This window comes from Acinonyx jubatus, chromosome A3 (genome assembly GCF_027475565.1).
Source record: "Acinonyx jubatus isolate Ajub_Pintada_27869175 chromosome A3, VMU_Ajub_asm_v1.0, whole genome shotgun sequence".
NCBI classification, from domain to species: domain Eukaryota; kingdom Metazoa; phylum Chordata; class Mammalia; order Carnivora; family Felidae; genus Acinonyx; species Acinonyx jubatus.
This window is the reverse complement of record NC_069388.1, coordinates 34,002,721-34,019,753: the sequence shown is the minus strand read 5'-3', so window position 1 is coordinate 34,019,753 and position 17,033 is coordinate 34,002,721. Positions and strand designations below refer to the sequence as shown.

The 17,033-nt window shown below is 38.9% G+C and overlaps 1 protein-coding gene across 3 annotated transcripts in view; it reads right to left on the bottom strand.

Annotated features, from left to right (window-relative positions):
• The window catches only part of PLCB1 (phospholipase C beta 1), a 695,548-nt gene that overhangs the window by 77,418 nt on the left and 601,097 nt on the right, over window positions 1–17,033 (bottom strand). For all 3 annotated transcript variants that reach the window (XM_027069591.2, XM_027069592.2, XM_027069593.2), the window contains exons 28-31: window positions 9,647–9,723; window positions 9,449–9,538; window positions 8,925–8,982; window positions 8,234–8,320 (exon numbers count right to left, since the gene is read on the bottom strand). In XM_027069591.2, coding sequence (XP_026925392.1) covers window positions 8,234–8,320; window positions 8,925–8,982; window positions 9,449–9,538; window positions 9,647–9,723 — 312 coding nt within the window. The remainder of the gene's footprint in view (window positions 1–8,233; window positions 8,321–8,924; window positions 8,983–9,448; window positions 9,539–9,646; window positions 9,724–17,033) is intronic.

Below are 17,033 nucleotides of genomic sequence, written 5' to 3'. Positions count from 1 at the left end.
ACGTGTTGTTGTAGATCTGCTGAATGGGGTCTGGAATCACCTTCCCTCCTCTTTGGGTTTTCCTTTAGTTGTTCTGACTCCTGGGTGTGTGTTTGTGTGTGTGTGTGCACATGCGCACGCGCAGCTCTGTGATAAAGAATCTCCTACAGGTTCTGCTTCTCCAGGTGAATCCCAACGAATAAAGATGTTAACTAATTCAAACATTTTAGAAGCACCATGTGGGGATTTTCTATTTCTGGTAATGGTTGGTTAGGCCACTTGGACCATCCTTCCCACTGAAAATGCCTAAAAAGGCTGGATGTGATATTAAAACTATATTCTTTAAAGAACCTAAGAGCCACAAAAATTTAAAGAACGATCAAGCCCAAACTGCAGGGACATCAAGCCTAGACAGGCAAGCCACTTTTGCCCTGAGGGCGTTGCTAACACTGGAAATTTTGAATTCATCTTTTGAAAGCCTTGTAGGGTGGGGCCACAACTCCAAGCCTGTGGCTTGTACAGAATGAGGAATCTCACAGGAAACTTTCCTTATAATAAGCCAGGCACACAGATTATTGATTTGAAAATAAACCAGGGGCACCTGGGTGGTTCAGTCAGTTGAGCATCTGACTCTTGATTTCAGCTCAGGTCATAATCTCACAGTCATGGGATTGAGCCCTGCATCAGGCTCTGTGTTGGGCATGGAGCCTGCTTAAGATTCTCTCCCTCCTTCTCTCTCTGCCTCTCCCTCCCTCTCTCTTTCTCAAAAGCAAAACAAGCAAAAAACCAAACAGAACTTACAGAATTAAATAAAACACAAAAGCTGGAATTAAAAAACTCTGTGGAAAAGTGTAAGAGCAGTATAAACAAAGAATTTGTGAATTCAAAAAAGGGCCAGAGAAAAATTGCCCACAGGGCAGCACAGAGATATGAAAAGATGGAAAATACTGAAGAGTTACAAATCTGAGGCAATGGAGTAAAAGGTCCATTTTATTTTATATATAAATAACACGATGGAAGCCATTTTTGCTGACACTATGGCTGAGTTTCTGCAGAACTGAGGAAAGTTATCCATTCGGTGACCTCAAACACATATTTAGACACATTTTAGAAGAACTGCACAGAATATAAGAAAAAAGTCCTAAATGCAATAAAAGGAGGAAAAATACAAGTTATTATCAAAAGAATTACACTGAGGCTAACAGCTTCTCAATAACAAGAGAAGCCAGAAGACAGTGGAATTTTATCTTCCATGCACTGAAAGCAAATAACTGTCAACCTAAAATACCCAGTGAAAGTATCATTTCAGAATGGAGGAAAATATAGACATTTTCAGATGAAAATGAAAACAAAGCCAAAAACCTCAAAGAGTTTGCCACCTGTAGACTGTATAAAGGAACTTCTAAAGGTGTAGAAGGTAATGGTCCCAAATGGCCAGTCTGAGACATAAGACAGAATGCTGAACAAAAAAGTCTTGTGAATATGTAGATAAATCTAAATGAACACTGACTGTGTAACAAAGAATAAGAATGTCTCATTTGTTCAGAAATGTATAGAATTGTTAATACATTTCAAAAATAAATCAAAAGGAGACAGAGTTAAAACTGTTCTATTGCTCTAGTATTGTGCAGGAGAGTCAACATAGCCAAGTTTTACATCAAGAAAATAATAAATAACTACATTTTTAAAAAGACAATTATTCACATTGATACAAATGACAAAGAAGTTCCTTCCACAGATAAAAACAAAAAACAAACCATTGGGTGGGTCTACCAAGACTTGACAATGAGCAAAACATAGTCCACTGGCAGCCAGTTTACACTCTGTGGTCTGGCTTCCATGAGAGGGTCCAATGGGTGATGGCAGGGAGAATCCACATTTCCCCATCAAGTTGCAGAGGATCGGGGGACACACAAATGAATCGTGTAAGGAAGAAGCTTTTACTTTAAATCCCCTAGTCTCTTTCTCCCTGAACACTGGGAAGACAAGACTACAATCACTACATTGAGAGTTCTGTCTCAGGGCCCATTGGTCGGTCTGAGAAGACTCACTTCACCCAGAAGGATGAGTCACTCACCCTGTTGGTTCTAAAGATGTCAGGGGAAATGAGGAAAATCAGTCTCTATTCCCCTGATGGAGGAAAAAAAAAAGGACCAGTAAGCTACATGATGAAATATTCTTTCTCTATAAATTAAAATGCCCTAAAGCTTCCTGGAATTCTCTCTTATTGATGAGCTCAATTAAAACAGAAAACCTGTGTTCTAAGAAGCATCAAAGACAAATTAAGTGTCAGAGAAAAAGTAAATTCCACATTTATCGACTGTTTTATGAGGCTATGGAGATGGTTCATTAAAAAGTCCCCTCAAAAGACAATTCTTCTTATAACGAGAGCCGGTAGCTGCAAAGTGATCAATATACGTTGGAATATTTGCAGCAGATTCAAGGCAACTCCTGATTAACGATGCTTCAACATGTTAAAATAAATCTTTCTGAAGTGTTTAAGAAAAAGGCAAGAGGTCCTTTTTATAATGCATCAGTTTAGACTTGAATGTGACCACAGAAGGTATGGTTTCTCTCTACCGGCAGTTGGGGTGTGAGTTGCTCCTATCACCTTTTGTACACATATACCCTTTTCCTATTGGCTTTGGCAACCTCAGGTATGGAAATCCCAAGGAAACCAATTATGTCACTGAGAGTTCAAAGACTGGCTGGGGTTTACTGCATCCCTCTTAAGAACTCTGAAGCTATAGATTTCATAAAAAGACACACCTTGAACAAAGCTGAAAATAGCATACACTTAGGGACTGAATGAAATGGTTCACTGCTAGGAAACAGGCAACTGAACATTTCTCCAGAATGTAGAACTCTACTGAAAAGGAGCTGAGTATTCTCTTTCAAGGACGTCTACTGTTGTTTGCAACTTAAGAAATTTCAGAGGGACCTATGTACAGGAATACACAGTGTAATTTTACATCAAATTGAGGGCCAAGCTATTTATCTATTGTGTCAGTTGCCTCTAGAACTCACCTACTTCCATTTTCCCCAATGCCCTCAAAAATGAATACAAAAGAAATAGACTCATTGATCTCTTTTTTAGTGGGAAAAAAATGGACACTATATATGAAAAAGGCCTGGTACATGTCACAAAGTTGGATGTTCCAAAATAAACTTTCAAACTGTGGCTGGGCCAAATCTGGTTCCCTACCAAATATGTGCCAGTAGGATGGAAGTTCTTGGTCCGAGTATGGAAATGAAAGTTTTTTTTGCTTAAAATTTTTTTTTTTACCATTTATTTATGTTTGAGAGAGAGCGACAGAGTACGAGCTGGGGAGGGGCAGAGAGAGAGAGGGAGAGACACAGAATCCAAAGCAGGCTCCAGACTCTGAGCTGTCAGCACAGAGCCTGATGCAAGGCTTGAACTCATGAACGACAAGATCATGACCTGAGCTGAAGTTGGCTGATTAATTGACTGAGCCACCTGGCATCCCTGGAAATGAAATGGTTTTAATTGAGGCACATTGTCCTCTGACTGTTCTACTGGAAGGTGGGAATAATTTTAGGAACTTGAGTTGATACTTACAGATCATAAGCACGCGGTTGAGTAAAAGGTTAGAAGGTTGCACTTTGGGTTAATCTTCATATATAACTTGCTCTAAATCCAGTCAGAACTCCCTGCCATTGAAGAACTGTTGTCTTTCAGCAATTGGCTTTTAAATTTCCTTTGTTAAAAAAAAATTGTTCAATTTTGAAGGAGTTGTTTGGTTATCACAGGCTTGAAAAATTATGCAGCTTGTGATTGTGGTTCAGAATAGCTCAAAACAGTAATACCAGGAGAATATAGGAATGTAAATAGCTTCCTCCCTGTTTAGGAGGAGGTTAGGAACACTAAACACATTATTACATTAGTTAGAATAACTGGATGAAGAGGGACTAAATGATTATATTTGACGATATGGTGAAAGAAACTGACAAACAGGAAGAAATATGACACCGTGTGGTGTATATTTTTGTTGTAAGCAAAAGATTAGCCATTATTGGTTTCTAGATAAAAAAAAACTACTTATTCCACTTTAAAATACTTGAAGAAGGAATCTGTTACCCTCAGTAACCCTTGGTGAACTTTGTCATGCTTTCTTCTTCATAGGAAGGTTGCAATTATCTTTAATACTACCTACTATAGAGTCAACTCAATTTCTTTGTCCAACATTCAGTGATGGAACAGCTCATAAACTTCTAGATGTCGTAAAATCATTCTACCTTCTCATCTTTCTAACCAATGGAACTGACTCAGTTAACCTCTTTTATAAACACTGCTGGTCAAGTTTCATTCCCTTGAGTTACTGCACTTTCCATATTGTTTCTGCTTTTGTTACTTTCCTTCATATCTATGTCAAACTTCAAAGCTTCATACTGGATGTGAAGAGGGATTATTTCAAAGCTGGTGCTATCCTATTTCTGGCCCACATCCAGCAATTACAGGAGCGTGAATGAATGCTATGTTGGCCTGGACTTTCACTTGCCTACATTTGCTGTCCTGTGCTTTGTTCTTTCTCCACACGACCTGCACTTGATCTTATTCACGTCACTATTTTCTATTGCTCCTTCCTACCACGGACATTTGCTTTGATCAGCCATTGTGTCCTACAGTATTAACAGTCATGATTTCTTATTTTATTATTAAAGTCATGGTTCCGAAGCACAAAATTTATCAGCTCTGAAGAACATCCCTTAATAAATGCTTTAGTTTGACATGAAAACAAAAATCTCCAAGGGCAACCTTCAAATCCAGATGCAAGGTGGTCATAAGGGCAACGTGGATGAGAAGCAGAGATATCACTTGTTCCTATTTACAGTAAAAAATGAAGGCAACAGAAATAACAAGTGCTGGTGAGGTTTTGGAGAAAAAGGAATCCCCATGCACTGTTGGTGGGAATGCAAGTTGGTGCAGTCACTGTGGAAAATAGTATGGAGGTATCAGTATATCCACTACTGGGTATTTACCCAAAGAAAACAAAAACACTAGTTTGAAAAGATACATGCATGCTTCCCTATGTTTACTGCAGCATTATTTGCAATATGGAAATATTATAAGATATGGAAGCAATCCAAGTGTCTACCCATAGATGAATGGATTAAAAAAAGAGGTATATTTATATAATGGAATATTACTTGGCCATAAAAAAAGAATGAGATCTTGCCATTTGCAACAACGTGGATGGAGCTAGAGAGAATTATGCTAAGTGAAATCAGTCAGACTAAGACAAATACAATATGATTTCACTCATATGTAGAATTTAAGAAACAAAACAAATGAACAAACAAAAAAGAGACAAAAACAAACATTAAATACAGCAAATAAATTGGTAGCTATTAGATGGTAGGTGGTTAGAGGGATGGATGAAATAAGTGAAGGGGATTAAGAAGTACATTTATCATGATGAGCACTAAGTAATGTATAAATTGTTAAATCATTATATTGTACACCTGAAACTAATATAACACTGCATGTTAATTATACTTGAATAAAAAATGAAAAAAAAATACAATAAATAAATATAACACCTCCCAAAGCCCCTTCTTCATATATCATCACATTGGGAGTTAGGGCTTCAACATGTGAATTTTGGGAGGACACAGTTCAGTTCATAGCACTGTTCGATTCTGATTATTAGCTATATTTGGACAGACTAAACTGATCATGTGCAGACAGGCTCAGAATTTTGCAAAGAAAACAAAACAAAAGTGAAGGCGAAACAACTACTAAAAATTCATAAAGACACTTCAGATCTCTTGCTAAAAGTCCAAATAAGAAATGGGAAATTGCTATAAATATGGCAGTGGCACACACAATTACCTACCTAACTGGTATTTCTATATCTTTGATAAGAAAACATCAGTTTTGTTCCGGTGCCTGTTGACTATGAAACTGAAGAGTAGCTGAACTCTCTCCACCCTTTTGAGCAAGCTTTAATACTCTAAGGCAATCGTGAAGATTACACTCTACTACCCATGACTGGTTTAGTAATGGGTATATGGTACAATCCTAGCCAATGAGGAGAAAGCTATTGGGAAGATATAGGAAGCTTTTCCTTAATCTTATAAATAAAGGGCTATAAGATGAAGACATTACCTTTTTTTGCCTTTGAATGATTTATGTAATGTGATGCATGGAGCTATGGCAGTCATTTTAGGACTGTGGGTTTAAAGCTTAGGCATGAAAGGCAACAAACTGAGATGGCATGGTGCATTCTTTTTTTTTTTCTTTCTTTTTTCTTTTTTTTAATATATGAAATTTATTGTCAAATTGGTTTCCATACAACACCCAGTGCTCATCCCAAAAGATGCCCTCTTCAATACCCATCACCCACTCTCCCCTCCCTCCCACCCCCCATCAACCCTCAGTTTGTTCTCAGTTTTTAAGAGTCTCTTATGCTTTGGCTCTCTCCCACTCTAACTTCTTTTTTTTTTTTTTTCCTTTCCTTCCCCAATAAGTTTCTGTTAAAGTGCATTCTTGATGAGGTTGCTGAAGTATTCAATTAACCATTCCTCAGACTACAATACATCTGAACTTCCAGGAATATGACTTACTAAGGTTACTATTGTGTAAGCCAGTTTTAATTGGGTTTTCTGTAAAACTGCTGCAGAATTCACCCTGACAAGTTATCCAACACTTATTCTTGTAACATTTACCTATGTCCAGTGCATAAGTTTAAAAGCGCTTTAATACCTACCAAAGTTGATTTTAATCCTGATGACCTAGAGCAGTGACTGAAAAGCCTCGTAGGGGTTTTTATACTGAGAGTTACAGAATTGAAACACATTTGTGATTGCATTGTATCTATGAGACAAGTATGAGACATTTTTGGACCAAAGACAAAAACAAAGTGAAATAAAACTCTATGGGAATAACCATATCTCACAAGAGAGATTTTCTTTTAGAAATATAAAAACTGGCTAATAAGAGATCAATCATAACCAACGTATATTATGTCAGTGTACAAAGTAATGACATGTTTGCTTTCAGACAGCATGGATTGAAAATGTATATATCTGAATATATCACCTCGGACTGATTATTAGGGTGTTAATGTGCCGCTTAAATTCCAGTTGGACCTGAATCTTTTGCTCCAAACATTATAAAAGATCCATCAGTGGATCAATGGAAGGTATAGCCATTTCTGAAATCATCTTAAAATTTATTATTAATGTATAATCAACCTAAGATGGTGGCTAAGAATATTTAAACTGTACGTTTATGTGAAAAACAGAAAAATTAGCAGCATATTTAAGTAATTATTAATTCTCAGATTTTCATTACTGCTTCATCTATATTGCCAAGCCTAAAAACTTTAGGAGTTAAAAATATTAAATAAATCTCCTGTCTAATAAATACAAAAGGAGAAGGGCAGAAATAACCACAAGAATATATTTAGAACTAGCTAAAAAAATCTATAAAAAGTAAATTGATGAATGGACTATACAATGAAATGAAAGTAACACTTCTGAGCTTTGCAGGTTTAAAGAGTACTTGTATGAAATAGCTATACCTTTTAGAGTAGATATTTTAAATGCACGTAGGAGAATAATAACACTGAAAAGCATATTTTTCACAAATACTCAGTGATGAATGAAAATATATGTAATGATCTAAAACCAAGATGCTCTTTGCCAACCTAAAAGTATTTGATTTACTGATAATCAAAGTTAATATTCATAAAACAATTGATTTTGACCAAACAATAAGCATAAGGTAATTTGAAAGAGGAGACATAATAAACTATTATTATTGGGGGAAAAAAAGATTTGTTTTTTTTCTGGTTTATGAGAACATTTTGTTGGATTAAAAACCAGGGTGATTTTGGTACAGGACACCCTCTGCTGGACAGAGCCTGACATTACAATATTTTATCAGTACGCAAGAGGCTTGGCTAATTTCTCTAATTTTCTCTGTTCTGGCAGGGAGAGAGGGGAAGTGCTTCAAAAAATACCTGAACCATATCTCAGACCAACTGAAACCAAAATTTCAAGAGCTGGGTTCCAAGCAATTGCAACGTTTAAAGCTCACTGGGTGATAATAGACCTGTGTGGAATATTGCTGTAGAAAGATCTTTACCATGGTTGAGAAAGATACATGAGTTTTACATGAAAGAACTGATCTGAGACTGTGTGCAGGGCACATGACCTACAGAGGTTTTATTGTAATTAAATGGAGGAAAAGTGAAGTTACTGTGTTTTATTATTCGGTTCAGTTTACCTTGGGCTTTTCATCCAGGATCTGCTGACGGATCTCCTTGTGTTTCTCTACAAGTTTTTCTTGCCGTTTACTTTGTGCCTCTTCTAACTATAAGAAAGTTACAAAGAAAGTCATGTTCATCTAACATTAATAAGTGAATGCTTTTCAGAAAAAAGTGGAAAGCTTTTCAGATCGATGTCATACATTTAATTATCTCATATCTTGATCAAGAACTGCCCTTACAAGTATAGGAGACTGTTGGTAAGTGTCAGACCTGGGTGATGGGTACACAGGGTGGGGGTGAGGTGATCAATAGATTATGCTATTCTTATATTTTTGCTACAGTTTGAAAAGCTCCATGATACCAATTTTCAAACACTAATATGAAGAAGTGCTTTGGAGATTGCCGTCTTCCCTAACATTGATGACAGCTACAGGTTCTTTTGGGGGATCCCCTATTGATCCTGTGTTTCTGGGCTCCTCACTTTGAAAATGATTCTTGACATTCATCTTTAGATAAGCCTTTTTATACATAGGCTTGCAACTAAACTTGCAGAAACCTTGATTATGGAATGCCTGCTCTGTGAAACAGCTCTTCTGGGTGGTGGTGATAGATGGATACAAGGCCTGGCATTTCCCTCCAGAGGCTCACATCGTGCTTGCTGAACAATCATACGCGGCGTGCAAAGCAGAGAGAGATTAAGCGACATACCCTCTTGATGTACTGTACCACCTCCTGGATGTATGACCGGATCATCTCTGTCTTTTCCCTAAGAGCAAATGACAACCAGATCATTATATGAACTCATCCAGCATCAACAAAGAGGTGAGCTTCAGACTTCCAGATGAAAGTTTACAGAACTTTCAACATTCTTACTGCTGTGGCAAGAAAGGTACAATCTGCTAGCTCTGGACAAAAGTCAGGTTCTGCCCAAGGGCAAACTCTGGGTTCACTAAACGCTGGGAAGTTTGCCTGACAGCAGGGGAACTGAGGATTTGCTTTTTTCCTAAGGGATGCTCCTTACTCAATCTTTAAAAGGCCCTGGGTGCACCTCAGTCCATTACTGAAAGCCCTTTGAGTTCCCTGTTGAAAAATTTACAAAAGGGATCTCTTGAAAGGTTAATTAGAGGAGAAACATCACAAATGGGTCTTTGTATGTTTGAGAAGCTGTTATTCTAACAGAATAAAAGAATCCCCAGGTAAAAGTTGGAGGAGAAGGGGTTCTTTCTCCTTACTCTTCCATTTGACTTTTGTCTTTGGATTTAGCTTCTGTGATCTTCTCCTGCCTTTTTTTATCCATTTTCTTCTTTAATTCCTTCTTCTCCCTGAAGGTCAAAATGGAAGTAAAAGAAAAAAAAAAGTCGAATCAAATGGCAATTTGTGTGTAACACATTTATAGGCACAAGCCCATTGTAAAGAGAATGCAGGCTTACTTCTCACAGATTTCTTTGAGCTTCTTCAGCTGATTGTTCTGACATTCTTCGGCAACATCCGTCAATTTCTGAATAAGCTGGGGGAAGAAAATGTGTTTACTGTTTTACACAATCATAAACAAAGACTCTCTCCCCTTGAGCCCCCAGACAATGGTATCTCTAGTTAGGAAATCTGTGACTGATGTTTAACAATAGTTAAAATTACCAAGCATCTCACAGGCAATGGGGAAGTCACTGAAAACCATCACATTATCTAAGTTTTAATATGAAAGTCTTCTTTGGATCCCTTTTGAATTAAACAGAATGCCTTAGACTATTATGCTGGTTACTGCAGCTTGGCTCAGTACAAAGACAACTAACAGTGGAGGGGTGGAGGGCTCAGGTTTCAGTCCTCATTCTGTGATATCAAAAATACCATTTTGGGTCAATGATGCTACATTTTCTGAATCTACATTTTCTTGTAATAAATGGGATTATTAATGCCTTTGTCTCTTGGAGGTACAGTGAAGCTGAAAATAACACGAGTATGATACAAATGCAAGTTATAATCAACTGTGTATTTTAATTCTTGGTTTCCACCTAATTTATTGTTTTTTTTTATTTTTTCTTAATATTTATTTATTTTTGAGAGAGACCAAGTGTGAGCAGGGGAGGGGCAGAGAGAGAGAGAGAGAGAGAGAGAGAGAGAGAGAGAGAGAGAGAATCTGAAGCAGGTGCCAGGCTCCGAGCTGTCAGCACAGAGCCTGGTGTGGGGCTTGAACCCACAAATGGTTAGATCATGACCTGAGCCGAACTTGGACGCTTAACTGACTGAGTCACCCAGGCGCCCCCAGTCTGATTCATTGTTTAATTGCTTCAAGGACCATGAGTTGCCCATCTTAGAAATTGATGGCTGTGTCCTTGAGTGGGTAACTTCCAAAGAATGTCGGAAATTCTCTTCTATGGTATAGTGCCATCGAATTTTAATACATGCCATGAAAGCAATTAATTTATTGTCTTGCATTTATTATCAAACCAAGCTTCAAGAGGGCAGTGACTGTGTTTGTGTTTGCATATCCTTGGCCCTCTGCACAATTCCTAATATTTAGTAGGTGCTCAGTAAATACTTCTCAGTTATATAAAGGTACATAAGTCCCATCTCTTTCTCTTTTCCACATGGAGAACCGATGGAAACTTTTGCGATTACTCAGACAGCGGTAGTAATTGGACTCAACCCTTCTTACTGGAGCACCACGTAGACAGTGTGGGCTTCCTATGAAAGACCCCACTGCTGTTCACCCGTGATGGAGACTCTCAAATACAACTGGGTAAGTTGACCAATTTAACATAAGTGGTTACTGCCACAGCGATAAGGCAACATAATCAGAGTATGGCAAACTTTCGTCGATAATTTATGTATGTCTGGCACAGTTTGAAGAGTTTTAAATGTATTCAATTCCCATTTAATTCTAAGAACTGCACTGTGAGGCTATGCTTTTATCTTTGTTTTACATGTGAGGATCCTGACACCTGTGGATCAGGTTCTGGGCTCACAGACACAGAGGTGATGAGTGACAGAGCTGGGGACAAACCCAACAAATCAGGCTCAATGGCTTCCCCACTTCCCCACCTCTTTTCATTACGATTTTAGGAATTGTTTTTGAAAAAAAAATCCTCCTTAAGTAAGAGAATAAAACATTAAAGGAGAAATTATCTTAGAGAATTACAATAAAGAAAGCACATTAACTTAACATTAATGTGAAATTTGATGCATTTGTCTGTGAAGTGGACTAAATCTGAACAACTATTAACTGGGACTTGGGCCAGCAGAAAACCTATTTGATCACTCAAAAGAGATTGCCTGATCATGACCATCACAATTAAAGAAATCATGAAGGGGTGCCTAGGTCCGTTAAGCGTCTGACTTCAGTTCAGGTCATGATCTGGAAGTTTGTGAGTTCGAGCCTTGCATGGGGCTCTGTGCTGACAGCTCAGAGCCTGGAGCCTGCTTTGGATTCTCTGTCTCCTACTATCTCTGCTCCTCCCCCACTCATGCTCTCTTTCTCAAAAATAAATAAACATTAAAAAAAGAAAGAAATCGTGAAATATTACAGCTTTGTAGTACTATTTTTTGAAACTCTCTAAATGTAAAATTCTGGTGTGCAAAGACTCTGGAAATTTCCTTGAGGATTCCTGCAATCCCGATTCTAGCTGAGGGTGTGCACTCAGCACCTTTCCTTCCCCAGAGCATCTTTCTTCTTTCTCATTCACCCTGAGGAGTTATAGAGGGTTATGCAAGGATCCCCAACCTTGGCTGCAATATCAGAATCACTCCTGGATAACTTCCTAAAAATGCAGATTCCAGGGCTCGTGCCTATGCATATGGACTCCAAATGTCTCAGGGCAGGGCCTGGAAATCAGTATTTTCAAAACCTCCTCTGGTGATTTAGAAACTTTGCCAGATTTGGGAAGATGTCTGTGGCCCGGCCTCATTCTGCTCAACATGGCAAAACCTCTCAGCAATGCTTTTAAATTCAATGGCCCTCATACTTCTGTTTCCACTTTGTCATCTGGTGTATCATTCACCTGATCTCAGAATGTTATTTTCTTGGTTATGCCAGTATCTGCTCACATTTCCTGCTCTCCTTCCACCTCTTGCCCTCATCCTTAGCCACCTCACCATCCAGTCACTGAAGTCCCTGACCCTGAGATCCCACAGCCCATCTCCCCATCCAATTCTTTAAAAAAAATTTTTTTAACATTTATTTTTGAGAGAAAGAGACAGAGCACAAGGTGGGGAGGGGCAGAGAGAGAGGGAGATAGAGAATCTGAAACAGGCTCCAGGCTCTGAGCTGTCAGCACAGAGCCTGATGCGGGGATCGAACTCACGGACCGCGAGATCATGATCTGAGCCAAAGTTGAACTCTTAACCTACTGAGCCACCCAGGTGCCCCTCTCCCCACCCAATTCTGACTTTTCTTTTGATTTGGTATCATACCTGACACAATTGCCAGCCTGCACTCTCTCAAACTTCCACAGAAATTCCCTGGCTGCTGCGTCCGCTGGCCTCCTCCTTGTCCCTCCCTCAGACCATCTGCACTTGCTCTTTACTCTTCTCTTGAAAGAGTTCCCACCCCCTTGGCTCCCAGAACACGCACCTTTATCTAACTATTCATTTTAGCCACAGTCCAACAAATATTTATCAAGTACCCTAAATACATGTCACTATTCTACAAACTCTGGGCCAATGACCTGGCTTTCTAGATCTTGCTACTCAACGTATAGATGACCAGCATGGACCAGCAGCATTGCCTGGGAACACAACAGAAATTCAAGGCCCTTGCCCAGATCAACTAAACCAAAGGTGGCATTTCTAACAAGATTCTCAGGAGACTTGTGTTCACGTTACAGTTTGAGAGGCATTGTCTAAATTACTGAGAATGATGGAGACAATTTAGAAGAAGCCTTCTGTTATGGACTGAATATTTGTGTCCCCCCCCCCCTCCAAATTTATATATTAAAATCCTAAGTCCCAATGTGACCGACTGTATTAGGGGGTGGGGCTTTGGGAGGTGGTTAGGTCATGAAGTTTGAGAGCTCATGATAGGATTAGTGCTCTTATAAAAGAGATCCCACAGAGCTCTGTCACCCCTTCAGTCATGTGAGGACACAGTGAGAAGATGGCCATCTATGAACCAAGAAGTGAGCTTTCACCAGACACCAGGTCTGTAGCCTTAATCTTGGGCTTCCAGCCTTCAGAACTGTGAGAAAACACTCCTGAAACCAATACTGCACTGTATGTTAACTAAAATTTAAAAGAGAGACAGAGAGAGAGAGCTGTAAGAAATAAATGTTTTTGGGGGTGCCTGGGTAGCTCAATTGGTTAATTGTCCAACTCTTGATTTCTGCTCAGGTCATGACCTCACAGTTTGTGAGTTTAAGCCATGTCGGGCCCTGCACTGACGGCACAAAGCCTGCTTGGGATTCTCTCCCTCCCTGTCTCTCTGTCTCTCCCTCAAAAATAAATAAACATTAAGAAAAAAGAGAAATAAACATTCATTGTTTGAGCCATTTAATCCGTGGTAATTTGTTATAGCAGCTGAAAGAGACTAAGACATTCCCTTATATTCCCTCTTCTCTGTCTCAGATGATCTTTGGAACTTTATCTACATTCTCTTCATTACCCCAAACTCAGCTTCCTCACTTCTGATGCAAGGATAACATTTCTTTCCTGGCATGGCTGTGAAAGCTGAGAGGAAAAACACGCATGTGAGTCCTACTAGACCACTTGGTAGCTTCCTAACTTGGTTTCCTCACCTTTCCCTCCAAGAGGAAGGTTCTTGCCCTGGTTTTCCAGACCTGATCTACCATTTCATTTTCTCCTCTCAAACTTCCTTCTGTGCTGGACACATCCCCTTTGCATAAAAACACATCTCTGTTTTCCTCACCCTCCCAGAACCCTGAAATTTTGTTCCATCTTGGACCTTCCTTTCATTTCTAACCCTAAGATGGAAGACCAATTACCGCTCCCAAAGCTTCGATGTCCCAGCTCCATATTTCAACGCCACCGTCTCACTTCCACTTCAACCACTGGAATTCACCTGATTTTGCTTTGAGATTAAAAAAACTTTTTTGTTATTTATATTTACTGGCCATTTCTCAGGACATAGCTTTTATTATTCCAGAAGTTTGAAAACTTTCTTAGTTCATAGTGACCTTAAGATCTTTGTAATTTTTTTCATGGTATCCTTAAGCTAAAAGAAATAAAAGGAGGGGCACCTGGGTGGCTCAGTCGTTTGAGCATCCACTTCGGCTCAGGTCATGATCTCGCAGCTCGTGAGTCAAGCCCTCGTGAGTCAAGTCAGGCTGTGTGCTGACAGTTCAGAGACTGGAGCCTGCTTCAGATTCTGTATCTCTCTCTCTCTCTCTCTCTCTGCCCCTAACCCGCTCGCATTCTGTCTCTGTCTCTCTCAAAAATAAATAAACATTAAAAAAATAAATAAATAAAAGGACAGTTCATTTATGAAATAATTAGGTCCAATCTTAATAGTAGTACTTTTCACAGCGTCCAACAGATGTTGCTGTTTCCTTAAAAACTGTAAAATATACCACCAGTCCCCGATGAGTTCAACATGGTACCTCAATGCCTTTACCCACAGCTAGGGATGAAGACTCTATCCTATCCTTCTGACAGTGTGCCAGCTGCCAACCACTCTCACACAAAACTCTCTTTCCTTAATTTATAGTATCTTCAGTAATTACCACAGTCGCTTTTTTGACTCTTCAGTTCATTTCAGCATTATCAACTGCCTTTGCCCCACTCTACCTGAGGATGGCTCACCAGCATCTCAACATTTTATAAGCAAGTTTAGGTTTTGTCTCTCATAGAAGATAGGTCATCGTATTTTCCCACTAATTATTATCATTCAGTTCAAAAGTGGACACTATGTTTGATTTCCTTCTTAGGTACTTTCCACATCTAGTGAGTCATGGAGATTTGTGAATTGTTCCTGTTACGATGTATCTCATCGCTTTGTGTGCATAGCATTCTGGTATAGATTTTCACTAACTCTGGTCTGGACTCAGTGAGAATTCCCTTCCTGCCCTCAGTCTCTCCCCAGTCTTTCCACTACATCCCAAATATTCTTCCTTTTCGTATGTACCAAAGCCTTAACTGGCCCTCTTTCCTCAACTGCTCCAGCTCTAAATTTCCTGACTAGCATTCACCATATACAGATAAACTAGGCAGTATTTTGTTCTCAGAACTGTCCAGGCACACACCTGCTTCTATACTTTGTCTCATGTTATTCTTCTACCTTGATGATATTTCCATTTGAATGGGAGAGAGCACGATGTAGAACATTCCCATGATTGTAGAAAGTTCCATTATACTGGGCTACTCTAACTGCTTCTGATAAGGGAGTGGGTACCAGCCAAGGTGTCTGCCTCTCTTTGCCTCTTCCTTTTGTAAACCAGCCTTCATTGATACACCCCTTTGATGGCCCAGATAACTCTAGGTTTTGACCCCTTACTGGCTTTCTATAAAATATCACTTGCAAAAATAAATAAATGAATAAATAAATAAGTAAATAAATAAATAAATCACTTACAGATATTTACCTTTGTGTGTACATACTTTATTATCGCTCCCCAAAAGAATGCCACCACTGCAATCTCCTTTTCTTAATATTTTTTCTGGAACCCCAGACACTATACAAAATAGGTGCTCAGAAAATGTGACTGAAATCTTTTTTTAAAAAATTTGCTTATTTATTTATTTTGAGAGAGAGAGAGAGAGAGAGAGAGAGAGCACGCGATGCCAGCAGGAGAGGGGCAGAGAGATAGGGAGAAAGCAAGAATCCCAAGCAGGCTCTGTGCTGTCAGTGGAGTCAGGTGCACAACTGACTGAGCCACATAGGCACTCCAAGAATGAATTCTTTTAAGTTTTAAAACCACACTGACACTGACATTGATGATAACAATGAAGCATCATGTCTAACGCCATGGACTGTCTTATTAGAAATACTATCAAAAATATATATATATATATTTAACAAGCTAGGTTTTCTTTGGGGACAAACGCCTTATAGTGAAATGTTTTTTAAAACATGGCTTTTGCATGCAACTAATGAAAACAATGTTTCCATAGAATCAAAAAGAGTATGTAGTTATAAAACGACAACATCTCTGTGTTTAATATGGCAAATATGTAAATGTCTTTCCATCCTGCTCAGTTCCCCTTGGTCTTTCCCACTCTTCCATACTACAGACCCCTCCCTGTAGCATTCTGCCCTTTCCAGCTATTTTCAAAAGACCATCACTCTCACTGTAATTCTGCCTTTTCGGCATTTACTGTTTTCATTTAATCTTCCTCTACTTAAGGTCCAGGAGGCAGAATGATTAATATTATGTCTTTGTTAATAATATGCCACTATTGTCAGACTCCCACAAAACTGGCAATGGGATTATATATATATATATATATATATATATATATATATACACACATACATATTATATATATATATTATATATATATATATATATATATATCAATAATTTATCTCTTTCCTACACTAAAAAGGGAGTTGGGGTTTACCTATGGTTTTATCTACCCAACACTACTTCTCCAGGAAGAACTTCTGTTTTCTGAGAACTGGTTCTATGCCAGATCAGGTTCCCATGGGAGCTACTGTATTTTTTTTTTTTTACCCCCATCCCTTGGCCAAAGTAACTGGTCTAGGGGAGGCATTGATCCAAGCTGGACCAGTCATACCCTGACTTTAGCCACAGATGATTGGTCTAAGGTTGCAAGTTTGGTTGACCACATGATCCTAACAAGGCTTTTCCTCCAGATTTTTCCAACCTGCTATTGGAGAAAGAATAACTTAGAAGGGTTGGTGCCTAT